Genomic DNA, 24,389 nt, shown 5'->3' with positions numbered 1-24,389 from the left:
ATTCAAATTTTTGAATAACAAAACACTATAAAATGAAACAAACGCAAATTAAAAATGATTTAAGACAATAATAATACAAATTAAAAATAGCCAAAACAAAAAACATCAAATACATTTCAAAATGGTCCCAGTACAGTTTTAATATAGATTCTTAAAAAATGAGAAAATAAAAAAGCAAGGCAGCAGACAGGAATGAAATATAAATAACCCTACATTATGTACAGAAGGGAGTGGGACAGTGACCGGTTATAAGGGAGACAAAACCGGCCCAAGGGGCAAAGAGAACGAGGCGGAGGCGGAAGGAGAAAGAGGATAGGAGTTAAGAGAAAGAGCGAGACAACTTTGGGAATCTCAAAAGGGACAGCTAAATGGGCTCAGAGGAGAGACAGGTTTAGCGGGGAGAGACAGGTTTAGGGGTGGGGGAGAGACTGATTGAAACCTATGAAGTCCCACTCCTCCAGTCTGTTTCACTATCGTTCACTGTCTCTGGAGAAAGGTGTGCCCTGTAACTCAGACAGGGATATTCAAAATGCTCTACGGGGGCATTGCGTCATATTTCAATCTGCAGACGGTATGGAACAAGGACCCAGACACACTAGGCTGTCCTCTGTAATAACCAGTAAACTATGTCTTTGTGATTGCAGTAACTCAGGGCAATGTATTATACCAACTATATTTGGTTAGGTGGAGGACTCAACGAGGGGCCATAAAGAAGGAATAGTCAAAGGTCCAGCACTTCAGTGACATGGAGTGAAGACGTAGCTGGAACACAAAACAATGGGTTTGAATTGGAATGGAACCCGGTGTTACAGCATGAAATGGAAAGGGGGAAACCTAGTCCGTTGTCCAACTAAATGTATTCAACTGAAATGGGTCTTCCGCATTTAACCCAACCTCTGAATCCGAGAGGTGCAGAGGGCTGCCTTAATAAATCGACATCCACGTCGTCGGTGCCGGGGGAAAACTGCCTTGCTCCGGGGACAGAGCGACAGATTTTTACCTTGTCAGCTCGAAGCTGGTTGAGCATGAACAGAAGAATAAAAAGGCCCTGATCTTGGTCTCAAGAGTTACAAAGCCAAGAGGCAGCTCGGGCTTTGTACACAGGTGCTTTGGTCGACAGAGTTCTATACGATGGCTCAGAGATAGTGGGAAGGGGGCAAATATATGTACTAATCTATAAGGTGATACTGGTTTACCAAGCTTCTATACACCAACACTCAACCAACTCACTGAGGGAGAGGTGCAGTCAACATTTACCATATAAAAATCTACCTGTGAGGCACTTTCAACCTGTGAAGCTTTAGGTCAACAGGGTTGGGGGTTGGCACAATGTCATTGGGAAAAAGGGATTATTACATTTGGCTAAACATTCAGACACAGCCAATGACAGACAGAACCATAGCATGGAAGCAAGGTGGCTAGAACCGCAAACCTTCGGGCTCAAAAGAAGAGTAAAACCCTCCCTCCTCGTGGAGCACACAAACACCCACCCTGATGACTACAAAGATCCAAACACACCCATGAAGTAAAACAAAAAGGTAACCAATTGTAACCCACGGGCACTTGGGTAGAACGGGGTCTGAAATGACGGTGACAGTTGAAGTGACTGGTCCAAATGAGACATCCAGTTTGAAGTTCTCTACCTAGCTATTTATGTCCCATGGTTTAACCTAGGTTTCCCAGTCAGAACTAGAGGCCTAACTAGAGGCCATAACCAGAGGCTTTTATAAGGCCTCTCCAATGTTGACATTAGGGTTGCAAAATTCCTCAGAAATGTCCCCCAAAAAAAAGTATTGGAGGATTTCTGGAATCAGAAGGGAATAAAGCAACAAGGTAATCCTCCAAACTGGAATTCTTTTAAACAGGATAATAAATCAACAACTGCAACCCTAGTTGACATCAAGTAATTTCCTATCTAAAGGGCCATGTTACCCATCTGGCCATTGTATCATTGGTTCAGTCATATCAAGGGCTTTTTTTGGTGCAACTAGCACAAGCTTTTTGAACAATCAACAAAAACCCAACAATTTCTCAATAATGGTGCGTTTTTTTGTGTGCAGAATATTTAGGGACTCTTGTCAAATTCAATGATCCGAACACATTGACAGAGTTGGATTGTGCTCCTTCCTTTCTGCTCTATAAAAATATATAAAAAAAGGGAGAAGTCAAACCGATCTATTCCAACTACTGAACAGTGGGGGTTGTGCGCGGTGCAAGCGTTTGTCTACACACTGCTGGCTCTCCTAATGACAAAAACGATGCCGAACCTCTTTGATGGGACAAATAGAGCCATTTGCATATAAGAGAATGAGTTTGGTATCGACTAGGCTTGGCAGATATTCATGGCTCTCTAGCACACCTGTCAACTCCACAGACCATTGGAGAAACTAGGATCAAAATGGCAGCTCTCACAATTGACCAATAATCCCTGATCACAATTGACAGCTAAAAACCTCAAATCAGTTCCACCCCATTCACCCATACCAGGGTTGACACCTTGGTTCATGGGAAGGGGGTGGGAATCATATGACCTGCACTCTACACACTATTACTGTTTACTACAATCCTTTGGGGCCAATTGGTAGCTATGATTGGCTAATGGACCAGGGGCAATTCCATTTGCACTCAACCAACTAAGTAGACAAATTGAAATTCTATTCATGCATTGAGAGAACATGTACGGGAACCCCCCCCGCAACAACTGGCAATTTCAAGTAATTTCCTGAGTTGACTGAGATGAGATGGAATTGACCTCGAACTTGTTGCTAGCTAATTGACATCATTTATATTTCATTACAATCGCAACTAAAGACGGCGGCCTCATCCACAAACCCAGAGCGTGTGTTTCTAGCCAAGCTGCCCTTGTAGCCACACAAAATGGAAAAAAAGGAAAAAAATAAAAATCACTGCAAACATTCCATGTCACATGGTTCAACAATAAAAGTAACAATGCAATCCTTTGGGGTGGGAGTATCAAAGCAACAGCATTAAAGTATAAAACATTGCTCAGTATTAGTCATAAAAACACTAACAGCACAGTATTGAGGTGCCACAACAGATGGTGAAACGTTCTAAATGTTGCAGATAGAAATATATTGAATAGAGCTGACAAATCTCCATTACATTTGACAAACAAACATGTTCTAAAACAGCACATTTCTATCGGAACATTCTATAACATTTCATCATCCTGAACAGGCCCCAGTTGAAAAACAGAGAGGGATGTCTTCACATTTTGACGCCATCTTCTCAAACAACCTATACCGAAAATAAATATCTGCAATGGAGTACAAGTAAATGGAATGATACGTAAATAATAGATAGGAAATGTCTTCCCCCATTCTAATTGTAAGCAATTAAATATATGAATACATGAGAATCTCCATGACATTACAAAATGATAGGAAATGCACAGTAATTGCGTGGTTAGTTTATTTGACCCATAATCTATGTAGTTTTCTAAATGGAAATTCTGAAATAATAATTGTATTATGGCAACATTCGGGCCTCCTACTCATTATCATTATGCATAGGCTATTTTGAATGCATTGTTGGCCTAATCTTCAACAGGCCCATTACATTTAAATATATTTGACGTTTGATATTCGATTTATTTTCGGTATGGGCAACTTCAAATTCCATAAACGTTCTACACACACAGAATCCACTGTGACGGCAAGCATGTCCAGGTACACCTAAACTACATTGTTTTCTATGTCCTTGAACACAAACGCAGCAAAGCCACAATGTCTTGGACTGTGTGTGAGATGTGGCTCGAGACGGCCTGGCTCGCAGATGGAGACACGCTCCTAGGAGGAAAAGTGGCCCCTAGGTTTAGATCTGGGATCAGCTCGCCCTCCCCAAATCCTATGCTTAACTATGAATGGGGGAAACGCAAAACTGACCCAAGAACAGCATCTAGGTTCAACTTCACCCTTCATCTGAAGAGACTGTTTGGCACATGGCTCCCTTTTAAAACACACACATAGTGTGTTTGTGCCCTGAGAAATCATTGGCTGTGTGATGCTATGCTCTTGTGTAACGGTGGGTTTAGCTAATGCCATGGCTCCTTGACCTCTGTGTGAACTGTGAACGTTGAACTCAAAGGAAAACTAGTGGAAAGAGTTTAGATCATGTGATTGGCTAGGCCAATTCTGGAAGTGCTCCTGGCCAGCTGTAACGTGTTTGTGTGTGTGTGTGCGCGTGCGTGTGCATATGCACCGATTAATTCTGATTGGCTGTGTAAATCCATTCCTCTAAGGAAGATCTATCAGCTTTTAGCTTCAGCCTGAATCAGATAAAGCCATCAACAACGTAAGTCTCAAGTCACTCAACCGCAAAAAAAACACAAAAGAGAACAAAGAAAACCCAAACACCATTTCCTCGACTCTCAATTTGACATACACCTCTAAAGAATACGATTTATATACAGTACCAGTCAAAAGTTCGGACACACCTACTCATTCAAGGGTTTTTCTTGATTTTTACTATTTTCTACATTGTAGAAAAATAGTGAAACCATCAAAACTAATGAAATAACACATATGGAATCATGTAGTAACCAAAAACAGTGTTTAACAAATCAAAATCTATTTAATATTTTAGATTCTTCAAAGTAGCCACCCTTTGCATTGACAGCTTTGCACACACCTGGCATTCTCTCAACCAGCTTCATGATGTAGTCACCTGGTATGCATTTCAATTAACAGGTGTGACATGTCAAGTTAATTTGTGGAATTTCTTTCCTTCTTAATGCATTCGAGCTAATCAGTTGTGTTGTGACAAGGTAAATGTGGTATACAGAAGATAGCCCTATTTGATAAAAGACTAAGTCCATATCAGGACAAGAACAGCTAAAATAAGCAAAGAGAAATGACAGACACGAAGGTCAGGAAATCCAGAACATTTCTAGAACTTTGAAAGTTTTCAAGTGCAGTTGCAAAATCCATCAAGCGCTATAGCGAAACAGGCTCTCATGAGGACCGCCCACAGGAAAGGAAAACCCAGTTACCTCTGCTGCAGAGGATACGTTTATTAGAGTTACAAGCCTCAGATTGCAGCAATAATAAATGCTTCAGAGTTCATGTAACAGACACATCATAACATCAACTCTTCAGAAGAGACTGCATGAATCAGGCCTTCATGGTCGAATTGCTGCAAAGAATCCACTACTAAAGGACACCAATAAGAAGAAGAGACTTGCTTGGGCCAAGAAACACGAGCAATGGACATTAGACTGGTGGAAATTTGTCCCTTGGTTGTGTCTTTGTGAGACGCAGAGTAGGTGAACGGATGATCTCTGCATGTATGGTTCCCACCATGAAGCATGGAGGAGGTGGTGTGATGGTGCTTTGCTGGTGACACTGTCAGTGATTTATTTAGAATACAAGGCACGCGTAACCAGCATTCTGCAGTGATACGCCATCTCATCTGGTTTGCGCTTAGTGAGTCTATAAATTGTTTTTCAACAGGACAATGACCTCACACACCTCCAGGCTGTGTAAGGACTATTTGACCAAGAATGAGAGTGATGAGTGCTGCATCAGATGACCTGGCCTCCACAATCACCTGACCTCAACCCAATTGAGATGGTTTGGGAGGAGTTGGACCGCAGAGTGAAGGAAAAGCAGCCAACAAGTGCTCAGCATATGTGGGAACTCCTTCAAGACTGTTGGAAAAGCATTCCAGGTTAAGACAACACCAAGAGTTTGCAAAGCTGTCATCAAGGTAAAGGATGGCTACTTTGAAGAATCTCAAATATACCATATCTTTTGATTTGTTTAACACTTTTTTGATTACTACATGATTTCATATGTGTTACTTCATAGTTTGTGTCTTCACTATTATTCTATAATGTAGAAAGTAGTACAAATAAAGAAAAACCCTTGAATGAGTAAGTGTGTCCAAACCTTTGACTGGCACGGTCTATGTACACACACATACCCATAAAACACATTATGTCACCCTAAAAATGCAGCCAAACTTAAACTTTACCTAAAAACAAAACCCCCAAATGTGACAGGGTAAAGTACAGTATATGTACATTGGGTGGATTGGGGAGTGTCGATGTGGGGGGATAGATGTGGGGGGGACAGGGACAAGGGGCCCGTATTAACAAGCTCAATATTACAAAATATTCAAGAAGGCATCTCTGATATTCACTCCCTCCGGTACACTGCAGCGCTGCACTTGGCTCCGTCACAAAACTTCAATTCCCTTTTCCTCTGTGCACGCAGGCTGCCCAGTTTGTTTCTTTCCGTCGGGTACATGTGGGTTTGGTGTGTGTTTATGACTGTGTACGGATGTCCGTCCCCTGTGTGGGTCCCTACTTGAAGTTGGCGTAGTCAGAAAAGGCATCGATATACTCCTGGACCACTTTGTAGCAGAACTCGTACTGCTCCTAAACACGAGAGAGAACATCCCAATGATGAGTAGAAAATATAAAGTACACAACCAAGATCAATTCATTTGCACAAACTGAATTGCAAAAGTCGCCGAAAAAGTTGTTTCCGATGCCGTCTAAAAACAGCAGAGAAAAGGGCGGCAGGTAGCCTAGCGGTTAAGAGCATTGGGCCAGTAACCGAAAAATCTGCCGATTTGCCCTCGAGCAAGGCACTTAACGTCTGCTAAATGATTCAAAAGTAAATGAACTCAAGCACACACACAGACAATGTCTCATTTGGTGATGATCACCTATTAAGAAGAAATGGAGGGGGGAAAAAATACATGTGAAACAGAGGGAGTTTCTAACTAGGTGAGCCAAGAGCTCGTTGAGGAGTTTACGCTAGCTTACTTGTGTTCACATGTTGTTGTTGACAACAAACATGGTATGCTAGACACGAAGCGGCACCATTTTCACAATACTTTCCACATTATTCACATGAGGTGACATTTAGCACGAGGATTTTTGGCCGTGAATTAACCCTAATAACAAAAAAGACAGGAAGGCATATTACTGAATGCGAGTTCCTAAGCTTGCAACTCCTAAATGCATCACATGCAGTGAACAGCTGGCCAAACACATTTTAAAAAGTACATCATTAAAGGTGTATAATTACATCGCGCAGCAGATTATAATGAGCTTTAGAGTATATATATAATTTTTCTCTTTTTGTGTGATAAATTATGTCCATAGTGTGTCCTCACCAGTGTCTGCACCATGTGGGGCCTCTGCAGCCGGAGGCTCTTGACAGTCTGAAAGACATCCAGGATGGCCTCAGCCTTCACCCGCTCCAGGACCGTGCTCAGGGCACAGAAGGTCCCCGTCCGCCCCGCGCCCGCACTGACAACACACACACACACAGAGATAAACCAAGGTTAGACGCACGCGCACCCACAAAATATAATAAATGGCAAATGCTACAGAGTTGGATGTTAGGTTACACATTTCTGTAAAGATATTGACTCAAACATTGTTAGAACGTTAGGTGAATGTTACCTGCAGTGGACAGTGATGGGGTGGTTGCCAGATTGTTGCTGCTGCTTCTGGACCGCGGCGATGATGTTGATCATCCCCTTTCCGTCGCTGGGGATGCCCACCTCCGGCCAGCCATGAAAATGGAACTGCCTCACCGCACGAGCCTTGTTCTCCTAAAGAGAGCGAGCGAGTAAGAGAGAGAGCGTAAGGGAGACACACCCACACCCACATGAAGACACACAGACGTGACTGAATTCAGTTGACCTTGGCTTAGGGTGTGTGTGCAGATGTTGTTTTGAATGGGTTGTGTTGACTAGAGTTTTTTGGGGGGGGGGGATTTCGAGGTGGCCTCTGTCCTCACCCGGTTGTTGGTGACCAGAAGGTCTCTAACAGTGTAGCTCTCACTCTCCTCCTCCCTCTTCAGCTCGATGGAGAGGTCACCACACACCATCACCCCATCACTGGGCCAATACTGAGCACACTTTTCCTACAGAAAGACAGCGGGGGACGGAGAGAGCGGGAGATGGAGAGAGCGAGAAATGGGAGAGAGAGCAAGGCAGAGAGAGCCGGAGGAAAAGAGACAAGGTATGTGAAGCGCAGTCGTTTCCCAGGCTCATGGCACTGTGCATTCAGCTCCAGGAAGTAGTTAAACTAGCAGAGAACGATCCTCTAATGACAAGACAGAACCGGAAAACGGACCAATAAGAGGACTTTCCCCTTCCAATAATTGTTCTCTCTACTTCTGGCATGGCATGACTGGGCTGAGTAAAAGGTCCATCTCTCCATACCTGTCCTCTCTCCTCCAGCTCAGTGAGCATGACTATGGAGCAGCTCCTCCACTCCCAGATCATCCTCCAGAAGTCTTCGATGGTGTGCTGCAGGGGGCCCTGACTGGCCATGTACGAGTCCTTCTGACGGTAGCCCTGGACCAGACACACAGGTCAGCTATGACACACGAAACTACACACACACACACACACCTCCACAACAACCATTGTAGGAGCCATTTTGGCCTTTATCAGTTGTGTAACCTTCCCAGACTCTCGCCAATGTTCTCTACCTCCACGATCATTTCAAGACAGGCTTATCCTTACATTCAACCTACATGTGAATAGTTACTTGTATTGGCGCTAAAGTTCTGTTAATTTGTCTAATTTTCAAAACCCATAGTCTACTCACATCAATGAAGGAAGCGTTGACATAATCCGTGCTCTCCTCCCCTCTCTTGACTGGATTGATCACTCTGTTGAACTCGTCTACAAGACACCCACAAACAGGTTACATTGCACGGAGTTCTGTGACCGACTTTAACATTAGACTGCAGTAATCTGCTACGCTAAAGCCTAGGCATTAGCTCGGGGAGCTAACACAAGTCTTCAGGTCTCAGGAGAGGTATCTGGAACAGTAGAAGCCGTCAACTCACATGGGATGATCTGGAGAACTCGGTTCTTCTTCATGTTTGCCGGCAGGTTGCCCGTCCTCATCTTGTCGTTCTGGATCTTGATGGAGGTCAGCTTCTGTGTGGGGAGACAAAACCAGAGGCTTAGCATTCAGAGACTCTGAAAAAAATTACCCAGGGGGAAAAATGCTCTCAAGTCAACTGCCACTGCAACGGTTTAAACTTTAATCATATTCATTAGTGCACACCGTAGCAAAACATTTTGCAACATCAAACAAAAACGACCATCAATTTTCATCCATTTGAGTCAAATAGATGTGCTATGGTCAAATCCTTTTAAACACTTGTAGCTGAGGTGCGCTTGATTTAGCTTGCACTTTTGGGACTATTCCATTACACCAGACAAACAAAATCACCTTGAACTCTGCTTCCATGCCCCCACAGCCGGCAGCGGAGGGGGCGTAGAGCTTGGCCAGGTGGGACTCCAGGGAGGTCACCTCCAGCTCTGTGTCTCCGTACAGGTAGTGCTCCAGCATGGCCTGGAAGATGAACACGTATTGCATCTGTGGGGAGAAGGAAAGAGGGTGAAGTAGAGAGAGGGACGAGAGAGCGAAATCCTTATAGACTTTTAGTATACTTGTGATGCTCATATTATACATCCACAAGAGGTGTCAGAAGAGAACACAACATGAACAGGTAATACCCACACACTCAAAGCTCCCAATTTGAGACTTGATTGGAACCTGTTTATATAATTCATACATTATAATGTGAGTGTGTGGTCTTTATTCAAGTCAGGGTAACGTTGTGGTCTTATTCAAGTCAGGGTAACGTTGTGGGGTCTTATTCAAGTCAGGGTAATAATGTTATGTTGTAATCTTATTGCAGTCTGGGTAATGTTGTGGTCATAACAACTTACGTCGGTCTGGACCATTTGGCAGCGCTGGGCTCTGATGCGCGTGACGAAGCCAAAGACGTCCACCTTCCTCTCGGTGTTCATCATATCCAACATGGCGTCTATCACTATGAAGGTACCGGTCCTCCCCACCCCCGCACTGATACAGTCCGACACACACAGGTAGAGAGAGAGAGCGTGAGTCAGAAACTAACATAAACAGAAAGCTACTTTGTAGTGTGTGACTGAACCTGGGTCGTGTTAGCCCACTCAGCTTAAACCTAGGCATTAGCTTGGCATCAGTGAACCACCTCGGCTGCCACCAATAAGACATACATACACACACACACACTGACCTGCAGTGGACCACGATGGGGCCGGAGTACTGGGGGTTGCAGGTCTTGACCTTCTTGAGGAACTTAAGCATGCCGATGGGTGTGAAGGGAACGCCAAAGTCTGGCCAGCTGGTGAAGTGGAACTGGGTCACCAGCCGCTGGGGCTTCTTACCCCCCACATCCCCCACCTAGAGAGAGGGGTGGGGGGTGGCATAGACACCTTTAGTATAACTGTTTTGAAGTATCATACAAGCTTAGTGCCATCTTCACCTTAACCATTACCTCGCTCACATTTTCACAAACTTTGCCATCAGCGTACCAAACATGTAGAGACCTGCTAAGCGTGTTGTTCATTAGAGAATGCTTGGTGTCTGTAGGGCATGGGTTTGATAGATGGTGTGGTGAGAGGAGCCAGGAGAAAAGAGGATAAACGAGGGAGGGAGGGAAGAGAAGCGTACCTGTGGATACAGAGGTGAGAAGAGAGGGACGGGGGACGCCAGGGTTACCTGTTGGATGCAGAACTTGCGGATGGTGTAGTCCACCAGCACCATCATGTCTTCCACAGAGACCCGGATGTTGCCGTAGGTCCAGCAGCCCTGGTCAGGCCAGTACTGGGCACACTTACACTGAGACACACAGAGAGATTGCCGCTGTATGGATTTCTTTCAAATGAAAAGAAACAAACACTCATAGTTGTACACTCATACGGTCACGTTGGAAATTTGACATGCTGAACACACCCCATCATCTTCATATAGCCTCTACTAAGAAAGACCGAGCCGGGGTCTTTTCAGGAGGGTGCAAGTTTACAGAACGGTTCAGATCCAAATACATTTCTTAGACCATATATGATAAATGCCTTTAAACTGTTAAAATAGGCAACGCTCTGAACGTTTCACCTTCCTGAACACACCCCAGTTCTCACCCCACCCCCTTCTTTCCCTACCTCTTTTCTCTCCTTCAGGTTGGTCACCATGACGATGGTGGCGGTGTTCTGTTCCCAGATCATTCTCCAGAAGTCGTTTACCGTCTCCTCCTTTGGCCCTGAGAGAGACAGAAGAGATATATTATCATCACTGATTAAATACAAACCTGTACGTTTGATTTGGCAATGTAATATGTCGTCATATTACGATGCCAATAAAGCTCATCAGATTGAATGGAACCGAGAGACAGGGTACTTTAATCCGGGGCCTGCGTCCCATACGGAACACTATTCCCTATTTGGTGCACTACGTAGTGAATAGGATGCAATGACTCTGGTGCAAACGTAGAGCACTAAATTGGGAATAGGGTGCATTACATGAGCCTATCCCAGGGCTAGCTAGAATAGCCACCTTACCTTGAGCTGCAATGAACTTGTTCTTCTCTTGGTAACCCTGAGAACAAGAGGACGGCAGAAAGGGAAAAGGGTTGAGAAAAAAAAACGTTTTGTTTGAACGCTGAATCCATTTACTGACCATGTCTTGCATCGTTAAGTAAAGTTCTGATGTCTCGTCCGTGTTTCTCTACTTTCTGATGTATTGATGCCGTTTCAAAACTTCATGCGCGCCGAGAGCGGGACATGCGTTCTCCAAATGAAATAGTATTTTTATAAAAAGAGAGAGCAAAGGAGAGCGACACAGAGGGACGGCGAGAGAGCAAGAGTGATGAATATGTCACCATTCTAACGCAACCTTTTATCGATCCGTTTAAACTTTATTTATCCAGGGAGCCCCATGGAGGTCAAAAGACCTCTCTGACAAGGGAGAACTGGCCAAGTGTAGCTCAATATAAAAAACTATTAAAAAAAACACGTCAGACACAGCTTGTCATCGATGTCCATGGCTTGTGGCGTCACTCACGTTGATGAAGGACGCATTGATGAAGTCAGAGTCTGGAACTCCCTCTAGAGACGACAGATGCACCCTGGAGTGGTCATCTGAAACACACACAAACAGAACCTTGATTAGATGAACGGCAAGCCTGTGTTTTAAAAAGGAGCTACATGTAACATTTACATAATAGCGCCAAATGTCAAATACATGCCGATCGAAGCCAAGGAATAGAAATCCACGAGAGTAAAACATACTTTGTAGAACACCGCTCGATGCTGCTAATTAGCTCTTTTACAGAGACTAGCCGGGTCTAGCTGTTGCTGTATACAACTTCCCGAATTACGATTCGTTCTTGTTCGCAACGTTGATGTTTTTTGGATAAGGTAACAAGCGGTTCTATGCCATGCTAGCTATTTCTAAACAGAATTGGGCTTTAGCTCGGCGTTGGGGACTCACATGGCAGGATGTTGACGTATCGGTTCTTCTCCTTGTTCTCCTCCTTAGAGGCCGCGTCGCATGACGCCTGGATGGGACACACCGGCAGCGCCTGGACACACAGACAGAGGGCCATTAGCCACACAGACAGGTAACAATTATTTGAGATGAATGCCCTGTAATGCATGTTCCTATCGGTGTGTCCCTAGAGTGATATTCTTCTTTGCAATTCCACGAAAAGCAAATAAGGAAAGGAAGCTAAGGGTATTAGGTATTATTGGGACACAGCTTATAGGCTCTGTGTAGGGGAGTATACCACTCCAATCAGTAGCTAGTCCCACGCATAGCGTTCTAGTTGCAAATTCTACCCGCCTATTGTCCTGACAGGGCCATAGATGGCTAATATGTGTAAGGCGTGTGTGTGTGCGTGCATGTGAGAGTATATATCGATATATATATAGTACCAGTAAAAAGTTTGTACACACCTACTCAATGAAGGGTTTTTTATTTTATTTACTATTTTCTACATAATAGTGAAGACATCAGAACTATGAAATAACACATACGGAATCATGTAGTAACCAAAAAAAAAGGTTTAAGCGAGAAAAAAATATATTTTATATTTAAGATTCTTCAAAGTAGCCACCCTTTGCCTTTATGACAGCTTTGCACATTCTTGGCATTCTCTCAACTTGCTTCACGGTACACCGCATCCCAAACCATCGCAATTGGGTTGAGGTTGGGTGATTGTGGAGTCCAGGTCATCTGACGGAGCACTGGTGGTGTGTTTTGGGTCATTGTCCTATTGAAAAACAAATGAAATTTCCACTAAGCGCAAACCAGATGGGATGGCATATCGCTGCAGAATGATGTGGTAGCCATGCTGGTTAAGTGTGCCTTGAATTCTAAATAAAATCACTGACAGTGTCACCAGCAAAGCACCATCACACATTCTCCTCCATGCTTCACGGTGGGAACAAAACATGCAGAGATCATCTGTTCACCTACTCTGCGTCACAAAGACACGGCGGGCCGGAACAAAAAAAATAATCAAACATTTGGACTCATCAGACCAAAGGACAGATTTCCACCGATCGAATGTCCATTGCTTGTGTTTCTCGGCCCAATCAAGTCTCTTCTTATTATTGGTGTCCTTTAGTAGTGGTTTCTTTGCAGCAATTCGACCATGAAGGCCTGATTCACGCAGTCTCATCTAAACAGTTGATGTTGAGAGGTGTCTGTTCTTGAAGAATTTATTTGGGCTACAAATTCTGAGGCTGGTAACACTAATGAACGTATCCTATGCAGCAGAGGTAACGCTGGGTCTTCCTTTCCTGTGGCGGTCCTCATGACAGCCTGTTTCGCCATAGTGCTTTATGGTTTGTGCGACTGCACTTGAAGAAACGTTCAACGTTATTGAAATATTCTGCACACTCTTTTACCAAGTAGGGCTATCTTCTGTATACCACCCCTACCTTGTCACAACACAACTCAAATGCATTAAGGAGGAAAGAAATTCCACAAGTTAACTTTTAACAAGGACCACCTCTTAATTCAAATGAATTCCAGGTGACTACCTCATGAAGCTGGTTGAGAGAATGCCAAAAGTGTCTAAAGCTGTCATCAAGACAAAGGGTGGCTACTTGAAGAACCTCAAATATAAAATATATTTTGATTTGTTTAACACTTCTTTGGTTACTACAAGATTCCATATGTGATATTTCAAAGTTGAGGTCTTCACTATCATTCTACAACGTAGGAAATAGCACAAAGAAAAACCCTTGAATGAGTAGGTCTCTAAAATGTTTGTCTTGTAGGTCTTGTATGTATGTATGTATGTATGTATGTATGTATGTATGTATGTATGTATGTATGTATGTATGCATGCATGTGCACGCAGACTCCATACATTGAACTCCTCCCGGAAGAGCTTGTTGTCATCAGCCATGCGACGATTCATATCCTCCTCCAGCTTGTCAACAACAAGGGGTGGGTACTTCCTGTTGGTGCTAGGCGAGCGGGCCAATAGCGGCACACTCTGGAGCTCTGCAAGAGCAGGAAGGGAGGGAAGTAATGGGACAGGAAAGATAGGTGGCGATTGAGGCCCACGGGGGAAGGGGGGGAGAGAAAAACCCTTATTGTTGAGACACTGCCAACAATAAAGATAGTCAGACATTCACCAACCAATTATTATAAATTAATGAACTATAGAAAATGTTATATTATGATAAATTTGTTATACATTAAAACAGATTCTAATCTACACATGCAACTTCTCCAAACTGACTGTGTGCGTGTGTGTGTGTGTGTGTGTGTGTTAATAAAAGCCCACAAGGGGGCGCCATAAACCAATCCAACACTGCTAGTGTGCCACAATTCATCATATTGAACAACTGCTTTGCCCAAGAATCAGTAAATGATCAGAAAACCAATGTAATTTTATTTGAACACAGAACAATGGAGAAAGTTGGCTATGATAGAGACATGCATAAAAATTCCGGTAAATGTACGACCACAGAAAGAACATGCACGTTCTCACACAGAAAACACACGTGTATATACACACACACACACACACACACACACGGTTACCTGTATCATCTGATCTACCGTTGGTCAGCCTGAAGGAGTTGGAATGGCTGCCGGCCTGCTTGTACTTCTTAAACCTGTCAATCATACGACACACACGAATACTCACACCCTTTGACTTTTTCCACGTTGTGTAGTGTCACAAAGTGGGATTAAAACGTCAACGACCTACACAAAATGTATGTAAAAATGGAAGAGATTTACTACTTTTGGTAACGTAAAACAAGTATTCAACCACCCCCACCCCAAGAGTCAGTACATGTTAGAATCACCTTTGCCAGCAAATACAGCTGTGAGTCTTTAGGGGTTGTACAACACCTGCCCATTATTCTTTAAAAAAAAAAAAAAATATCTGTCAAATTGATTGTTGATAATTGCTAGACAGCCATTTTCAAGTTTTCCCATAGATTTTCAAGCCGATTTAAGTCAAAACTTTAACTAGGCCAATCGGGAACATCCAATGTCATCTTGGTCAGCAACTCCTGTGGATATTTGGCCTTGTGTTTTAGGTAATTGTCCTGCTGAATGGTGAATGTCCCCAAGTGTCTTTGGAAAGCAGACAACCAGGTTTTCCCCTAGGATTTTGCCTGTGCTTAGCTGTAGTCTGTTTCTTCTTATCCTAAAACTCCCTAGTCTGTCCTGATGACAAGCATACCCATAACATGATAGAGCCACCACCATGCTTGAAAATAGAAAGAGTGGGACTCAGTGATGCTACAATGTTGTTAATACCTCCTCAGTCACTTCCTAACCGGCAACGGAGTTAAAAAGGACGTCCATCTTTTCTTTTCTTTTTTTAGGCCAATAGGCTATTTGTCAACCATTGGAAAACATCCCTGGTCTTTCTGCTTGAATCTGTGCTTGAAATTCACTGCTCGACTGAGGGAACTTACAGATAAATGTTATGCGTTGGTACAGAGAGCTGCAGTAGTCGTTTAAAAATCAACCCTATTTTTTGCACACAGGAGGAGTCCATGCAACGTGTGACTTCTTGTTAAGAAACTTTTTACTCCTGAACTTATTTAGGCTTGCCATAACAAAACATACTTTATTGACTACAGACATTTCAGCTTTTTATGAATTGGTTCACATTTCTAAAAACATAATTCAACTTCGACATGAGAGTATTTTGTGTAGATCATTGAAACAATCTCAATTTAATCAATTTCAATTCAGGCAGTAATAACAAAATGTGGAAAAGTCGATGGGGTGGGAATACTTTCTGAAGGCCTTGTACATGCAGAATATCACCCACACAGTCACACACACGGCCATTGCCATGGTAACTACTATGACACTTGGTTCATTCACACTGGCCTCTATAGGGTGTTTGTATATGAAAGAAGACAAGCAAACTGTTTCCTGCTCTGCGCTTTTACAATGTGTAATGAATTGTGTGAGTAGGTGTGTACAACACCGTTAGCATGGTACATGGGTCTCATATCTGACTATTGTATAGCTCTATTTCAAAGATAAATCATGCCTGCATCCAAACTTTTCTATTCCGTTTAAAAATGCTTCCCTGAGACATAAGGCTGAAGGCGCGACTGTGGGGGAGAAAACCAGGGTGTATTCATTATGGTACACCATATCAAAATGTCCAATAAAAGTTGAAAAAAATATTGCTACAAGTTCAGGAAGCCCCTCTTCTTCTATTTGGTGCCTGATGAACACGATCCAGGGACGAGTTTCCGCTGGACCACACAGGCCAAGTACAAGCTGAACTCCAGTGAGATAAGACTTCTGGTTTAGATACAAAAAGTTTTGAACACAACCCAGATGAGTGGTGTGGGTTGTTTCTGCCAGAGGAACATGACTGACCTGAGCATATAGAGGATGATGATGATGAAGACGATGACGAGCAGGGATGACAGAGCCACCATCACTGCAATGATGGGCGTGTCATCTGATTGCGTATTTTGGTCTGAGAGAACGAGGGAGAGAGAGAGAGAGAGAGAGAGAATTTAACAACATTCTAAAAATGAGTACAAGTTCGATTTGGCATTTGATTGAGCGGGTCTCGGGTGCCCCAATGGGGTTTGGGTAGGCACTTTTTGGACAATTCATTGGATCCATCGCACCAGGCAAGCTCGATCAAGCGCACAAATCAGCTCAAGTATTTGAAAGAAAACCAATACTATTCAATACTGTTAATAGTTAACAGTATGCGTCAGACAGGCTGTATGAAACTGTCCACTCCATGATTTCTGCACAGATTACATGAGCTCCTAAGTAAGGACATCTTGGTAACAGTTTTTTGGACAGCATCGTCATTAGTCTTACATAACATTTTCATAATAATGACAGTAGCGATGCCGTTAACTGTCGTTACAGAGCAGAAAGAGTCAACATGACACAAACAATGTGACTTTACAGAAGCAAATAGATGAGGAACAGTCATATATTGCAAATACTTAAGCAATAAGGAATGGGGGGGGGGGGTGGTGGTACATGGCCAATATACCACGGCTAAGGGCTGTTCTGGATACAGCCCTTAGCCGTGGTATATTGGCCATATACCACAAACCCCCGAGGTGCCTTATTGCTATTATAGTCATTTTTGGTTATTCTGTGGAATGTTCAGTGTTCTCTGTGGGACACTGTACACATTGAATGGTGCTGCACCATGTTGGTAGGAAGGTAAGTGAAACTGATGAGCAGTAGAGGACTATTCAACCCATTCCAATTCAACGGCTCATACTGCGCGCACAGAGGACGGATACAAATATATACAGACAGAGGAGAGATGCAGAGCTTGAATACTGCGTGTGTTCGACAGGCCATTTTAATTATTGGCACGGCGCTGCCACGACTGCTTATGACTTCAGAAAAGCAGTCACACCCCTGGACTTTTCTCTAAACGTTGTGTTACAGCCTGAACTTAAAGCGGAATCAATTGAGATCTTGTGTCACTGGCCTACACACAATACCCCATGACGTCAAAGTGGAATGATGATTATAAATGAATGAAAAGCTGAAATGTCTTGAGTCGATAAGTATTCAAGCCTAAATAAGTAAAAATGTGCTTAAATCACACATAGATTTTTCAATGACTACCTAATCTCTGTACCCCACACATACACTACATGACCAAAGATATGTGGACTCATGTTCATCTTACATCTCATTCCAAGATCATGGGCCTTAATATGGAGTTGGTCCCCATTTTCTGCTATAACACTCTTCTGGGAAGGCTTTCCACTAGATGTTGGAACATTGCTGCGGGGACATGCTTCTCTTCTCTTCAAACACAAGAGCATTAGTGAGGTTGGGCACGGATGTTGGGCGATTAGGCCTGGCTCGCAGTTCCAATTAATCCCAAAGGTGTTTGATGGGGTTGAGGTCAGGGCTCTGTGCAAGCCAGTCAAGTTCTTCCAAACCAAAGGCAGCTTTCTCATGCCATCCGCCAAACCCAGTACCGTCCGTTAGATTGCCAAATGGTTAAGCGTTATTAATTCATCACACCAGAGAACGCATTTCCACTGGTCCAGAGTCCAATGGTGGTGAGCTTTACACCACTCCAGCCGACACTTGGCATTGTGCATGGAGATCTTAGGCTTGTGTGCGGCTGCTCGGCCATGGAAACCCATTTCATGAAGCTCCCGACGAACAGTTCTTGTGCTGAAGTTGCTCCCAGAGGCAATTTGATGCTCATCATTGAGTGTTGCAACTGAGGACAGATTATTTTTACGTGCTACGCGCTTCAGCACTTGGTGGTCCCGTTCTGTGAGCTTGTGTTGCCTACCACTTGTTTCCACTTCATAATAACAGCACTTACAGTGGACCGGGGCAGCTCAAGCAGGGCAGAAATTAGATGAACTGACTTGTTGGAAAGGTGGCGACCTATGAAGGTGCCACATTGAAAGTCACTGAACTCTTCAGTAAGGCCATTCTACTGCCAATGTTTGTCTATTAAGATTGTATGGCTGTGTGCTCGATTGTATACACCTGTCAGCAACGGGTGTGATTGAAATAGCCAAATCCACTAATTTGAAGGGGTGTCCTCATACTTTTGTATATATAGTGTATAATTATCTGAAGGTCCCACAGTCGAGCAGAGAACTTCAAACACAGATTAATTCACAAAGGAGAAAACTGAGGATGGATCAACAATATTGCAGTTACTCCACAATACTAACCTAATTGACAGAGTGAAAAGGAAGCCAGTACAGACTGAAATACTACAAAACATGCATTCTGAATGCAAAAAGTAATACTGCAAAAAATGTGGCAAAGAAATTAACTATGTCCTGAATACAAAGCACTAGGTTTGGGGCAAATCCAACACAACATCGAGTACCACTCTTCATATTTTCAAGCATGGTGGTGGCTGCATCATGTTATGGATATGCTTGTCATTGGGAAGGACTAGAGTTTTTAGGATAAAAATAAACCTAATAGAGCTAAGCACAAGCCAAATCCTAGAGGAAAACCTGGTTCAGTCTGCTTTTCAACAGACTCTGGGAGACAAAATCGCCTTGAAGCAGGACAATAACTGAAAACACAAGGCCAAATATACGCGAGTTGCTTACAAAGACAACATTGAATGTCGCCGATTGGCCTAGTTACAGTTTTGACTTGAAAATGGCTGTCTTACAATGATCAACAACCAATTTGATAGAGTTTAAATATTGTACTATCCAAAGTTCTTAGAGACATACCCAGAAAGATTCAGGGGTGTGAACACTTATGTATATTTAATTTTCCATACATTTGCTAACATTTCTAAAATCATGTTTTCATTTTGTCATTATGGAGTATTGTGTGTAGGTGGGTGAGATTATTTTTATTTAATCTATTTTGAATTCAGGCTGTAAAAACAAAACGTGGAATAAGTAAAGGGGTATGAATACTTTCTGAAGGCACATTATGTTGTGCTCATGTTAGCTGTATGACCACGTTGTAACTTGAGACAACATACACACACTCTTACCTGTGCCGTCTTCTCCACCACCTGAGGGTAAAAAAGTATCATTACTATCCAACATTAAAAAAAACATCCTACACATCACACACAGACCTGCTCGCCTTTCACTCGCAAGCACACACACACACACACACACACCTGTTGTAGTATCACTAGTAGTGTCGGACGACGTGGCTTCCACCGTAGGTTCTATGGTGGTCTCCAGCGAGGGATCTGTGTGACTGTCCGGAGCAGAGGGTGTGGTCCCATTCTCCCCACCCTGACTGACCGTGGTCGGAGCAGGGGGTGGTTGGGGGGCAGTGGTTGCACCCGTGGGGACTTGGGGGGCTATGGTGGAGCCAGGGGGTGGTGGAGGGGGGATGGGCACCTGGGTGACACTGGGGCCTGCAGTCAATATGTTCCCCTCTGCAGTGCTGGTTGTTGTCAGTGTCGTTACGGCTGTTGGAGGGGTGGTGGTTGTTGCCACTGGAACATTGTGGAGGGTGGTGGCTGGAGAATCCGTGGGTTTGGCAGTGGAGACTGGACCTTCTATGAGAGAGATACAGTTCATCAAGGCCACGGGTTCTCAAACGTTTTGTGATAGTTAATTCATCGGGGACCATTTCATAATCAGAACACAACTTCAGTGAGATGAGAATAACATACAAGGAGTTTAATTATGACTTCGGCAGTGCATGGACGGATGGACAGACCAAGTCTCGGGCACTGGGAAGGAACATTTTAAAGGCCTGCCTCTGAGAAAATGTAGCTGTTTTCAAGCAATTTTTCTGCAACACAACACATTTTGTTGTGGGGCAGAGAGATGTTTTGTTGTTGCAGTTTTAAAGCCAATTCTACACATTTTGCCATGAGGCAGACAGAACTTTGAAGTTTAAGTAAATGACGATGCATTTTATATAAAAAATAAAGAAAATATTTGGGGAAATACAAGAAGTACTGAGTTGAAAAAAATTATAATTGGTGGAGTACTGTGGATACCAATATTCCCATGTTGCCCAGGGTCAAGAACATACATTGTAGATGAATAATTTTACATTGTATTATATGACACCCTCTGAATTGAATCTGTTAGTAATATTTACAGATGAAGATAGAAGTTTACATACACCTTCGCCAAATACATTCAAACTCAGTTTCACAATTCCTGACATTTAAATCCTAATAAAACCACCCTGTCTTAGGTCAGTTAGGATCACCACTTTATTCTAAAAATGTGAAATGTCAGTACAATAGTAGAGAATTATTTATTTCAGCTTTCATTTATTTCATCACATTCCCAGTGGGTCAGAATTTTACATACACTCAATTAGTATTTGGTAGCATTCCCTTTAAATGGTTTAACTTGGGTCAAATGTTTTGGGTAGCCTTTCCCCAACAACAAGTTGGGTGAATTTCAGCTCATTCCTCCTGACAGAGCTGGTGAACTGAGTCAGGTTTGTAGGCCTCCTTGATCGCAAACGCATTTTCAGTGTTGCCCACAAATTTTCTATGGGATTGAGGTCAGGGCTTTGCGATGGCCACTCCAAGACCTTGACTTTGTTGTCCTTAAGCCATTTTGCCACAACTTTGGAAGTATGCTTGGGGTCATTGTCCATTTGTGACCAAGCTTTTACTTCCTGACTGATGTCTTGAGCTGTTCAATATATCCAACAAATTTTCCTACCTCACGATGCCATATATTTTGTGAAGTGCACCAGTCCCTCCTGCAGCAAAGCACCCCCACAACATGATGCTGCCACCCCCGTGCTTCACGGTTGGGATGGTGTTCTGCGGCTTGCAAGCCACCCCCTTTTTCCTCCAAACATAACACAATGGTCATTATGGCCAAACATTCTAGTTTTGTTTCATCGGACCAGAGGACATGTCTCCAAAAAGTACGATCTTTGTTCCCATGTGCAGTTGCAAACTGTAGTCTGGCTTTTTATGGCGGTTTTGGAGCAGTGGCTTTTTCCTTGCTGAGTGGCCTTTCAGGTTACGTCTAGGAGAAAACCTAGAAAACCTCAGGAAAATCCAACTAGGAAGTGCCTCTTATTTTGAAACCTCCCTTTTCCATTGCATGCCTTCCCTCCATTTAAAGGGATATCAACCATATTCATTTCCCTATGGCTTCCACATGGTGTGAACAGTCTTTAGACATAGTTTCAGCCTTGTATTCTGAAAAATGAGCGAGAGCGATCACATCGCGTCAGTGGATGCCAGCAGAGTTTTGCATGCGCCAACAGCTTGGAGCAGACATTTTCTCTCTCTCTCCTATTGAAAAAGCTACGGTCCGGTTTAAATATTATCGACTATTTATTGTAAAAACAACCTGAGGATTGATTATAAAAAACGGTTGACATGTTTCTACAGACTTTACGGATACTATTTGGAATTTCCGTCTGCCCCGTCGTGACCGCTCGAGCCTGTGGATTACTGAACATAATGTACCAAACAAATGAAGGTATTTTGGATATAAAAATCATCTTTATGGAACAAAAGGAACATTTATTGTGTAACTGGGAATCTCGTGAGTACAAACATCCGAAGATCAAAGGTAAGCGATTCATTTTATTGCTTTTCTGACTTTCGTGACCAATCTACTTTGCTGCAAGCTGTTTGTAATGTTTTGTCATCTGCTGAGAGAGATGTCCTTACATAAACGCTTGGTTTGCTTTCAGAGCTACGCTGTGTTTTGCAATATTGCACTTGTGATTCCATGAAAATTAAATATTTTTTGTAATTTATTTTGAATTTGGCACTCTGCAATTCGGATGTTGACGAAAATGATCCCGCTAACGGGATGGGTGCGCCAAGAAGTTAAAGGCACAGTCAACTTAGTGCATGTAAACTTCTGACCTACTGGAATTGTGACACAGTGAATTATAAGTGAAATAATCAGTCTGTAAACAATTGATGGAAAATTACTTGTGTCATGCACAAAGTATGTGTCCTAACTGACTTGCCAAAACTATAGATTGTTAACAAGGAATTTGTGGAGTGGTTGAAAAACGAGTTTTAATGACTCCAACCTAAGTGTATGTAAACTTCCGACTTCAACTGTATATATCAAAATATATATATTATAATTTTGTTATATTAAGAGATCTGGCTGGAGACCCCCTGCCGTACCTCCATGACCGAACTTTGAGAACCTGTGATGTTTGTGTTGAGTCATTTAATGGCTCAACTGCAACTTGATTGGAGTTGCGGTGATACAAACAAGCATTTTACAATACAAGAACGTTCAATATGTCAAATGGTGTCAAGCGGTAGATTCCGACTGTTCAGGTGATAATGTCATGTGGGTCCTCCTTACCTGTGGGGGTGAGAGATGGTCCCTGGGCTGAGACCCCGAGGGCCACACTGAGCAGCAGGAGCAGGGGACACACACCCATACTGCCCTGGGAGAACAGGGACAAACGCCTTACTGACAACCCAAAAATGACCCTTTCACAGTGCAGCTGGTCATGATCGGATTATAAATTCATATGCGTGGTACTTGTAACTGGAGGCCTAATCGTAAATCCTTCATGAACACATTTAGAGAATAATCCAACAAAATTTGGGTACTTACATTTTTGGGTGGGATCAAGATTTTTTTTACAAGAAAATGCATTGATTATAGAGTAAATCATTTTGAATTCAAACAGTTTGACAGCACCGCTTTTTGATTTAAACCAAACTTTCCAGACATGTTTGCCCACGGAAGACGTGGTCAGAAAGTGACTTTTTGGAATGAATGAGGTGCTCAAACTTGACCAATTTTGCATACCCCAACATACCACGAGACATCCATGTCTTTCACTGGAAAAGATAAACGGTTGAGATTTATACCATTTTTAATCTCACACACAGGGTTATCAAACTATTATAATTTCTGGATAAAAAAATTAAAAATGCAAGAAATTATAAAATAGTTTAACAACGTTTTGTTTAGACCGAAAATGGGTGCAGTCAAAACATGATTGAAATTATATGGATTTACCCTATAATGATGAGTGGCACAAGGAGTTGATCTCTTACCTTAAGGAGCGAATTTGGCATCAATCACTCATTCGCACAGTGTGGTCCTGGATGCAAACAGAAAAGGAGGAAGACACTGTTAGAATCTCAAAGAGGCGCTTAGAAATGTTTCACTAGTTAGTTTAACTAGTTTTGTATTATTCGTTTAACTTGGATCTTGCTGGTTTGCCTGTTGAGAACATTCCTACTTGCAAAAGTATTCATCCCCCTTGGCATTTTTTTGCATTACAACCTGTAATTTAAACCGATTTTTATTTGGATTTCATGTAACGGGCAGACACAAAATAGTCCAAATTGGTGAAGAGAAAAAAAGTAATAAAAAATAAAAAACACAAAAAAATGGGAAAGTGGTGAGTGCTTATGTATTCACCCCCTTTGCTATGAAGCCCCTAAATAAAATCTGGTGCAGCCAATTACCTTCAGAAGTCACATAATTAGTTCAATAAAGTCCACCTGTGTGCAATCTAAGTGTCACATGATCTGTCACGCGATCTCAGTATATATATATATATATATATATATATATATATATACACATACACACCTGTTCTGAAAGGCCCCAGAGTCTGCAAC

The 24,389-nt window shown here is 42.8% G+C and overlaps 1 protein-coding gene across 1 annotated transcript in view; it reads right to left on the bottom strand.

Moving 5' to 3' along the window:
• Positions 1–6,095: 6,095 nt before the first annotated feature.
• Positions 6,096–24,389, bottom strand: part of LOC139370766 (receptor-type tyrosine-protein phosphatase alpha-like) — a 43,161-nt gene continuing 24,867 nt past the window's right edge. Inside the window, exons 2-23 of the mRNA XM_071110464.1 lie at positions 23,817–23,863; positions 23,110–23,194; positions 19,953–20,342; positions 19,821–19,841; positions 16,709–16,811; positions 14,891–14,964; positions 14,208–14,344; positions 12,320–12,410; positions 11,891–11,967; positions 11,389–11,425; positions 10,993–11,090; positions 10,553–10,672; positions 10,068–10,234; positions 9,736–9,871; positions 9,233–9,379; positions 8,841–8,934; positions 8,597–8,673; positions 8,206–8,340; positions 7,779–7,904; positions 7,439–7,590; positions 7,147–7,282; positions 6,096–6,400 (exon numbers count right to left, since the gene is read on the bottom strand). Of these exons, the coding sequence (XP_070966565.1) occupies positions 6,326–6,400; positions 7,147–7,282; positions 7,439–7,590; positions 7,779–7,904; positions 8,206–8,340; positions 8,597–8,673; positions 8,841–8,934; positions 9,233–9,379; positions 9,736–9,871; positions 10,068–10,234; positions 10,553–10,672; positions 10,993–11,090; positions 11,389–11,425; positions 11,891–11,967; positions 12,320–12,410; positions 14,208–14,344; positions 14,891–14,964; positions 16,709–16,811; positions 19,821–19,841; positions 19,953–20,342; positions 23,110–23,194; positions 23,817–23,837 (2,499 nt within the window). The 5' untranslated portion in view covers positions 23,838–23,863 and the 3' untranslated portion in view covers positions 6,096–6,325. The remainder of the gene's footprint in view (positions 6,401–7,146; positions 7,283–7,438; positions 7,591–7,778; positions 7,905–8,205; positions 8,341–8,596; positions 8,674–8,840; positions 8,935–9,232; positions 9,380–9,735; positions 9,872–10,067; positions 10,235–10,552; positions 10,673–10,992; positions 11,091–11,388; positions 11,426–11,890; positions 11,968–12,319; positions 12,411–14,207; positions 14,345–14,890; positions 14,965–16,708; positions 16,812–19,820; positions 19,842–19,952; positions 20,343–23,109; positions 23,195–23,816; positions 23,864–24,389) is intronic.

Source organism: Oncorhynchus clarkii, chromosome 17 (assembly GCF_045791955.1).
Source record: "Oncorhynchus clarkii lewisi isolate Uvic-CL-2024 chromosome 17, UVic_Ocla_1.0, whole genome shotgun sequence".
Taxonomy (NCBI): Eukaryota; Metazoa; Chordata; class Actinopteri; order Salmoniformes; family Salmonidae; genus Oncorhynchus; species Oncorhynchus clarkii.
The sequence above is the reverse complement of the archived record's forward strand: the minus strand, read 5'-3'. Positions and strand labels throughout refer to the sequence as shown.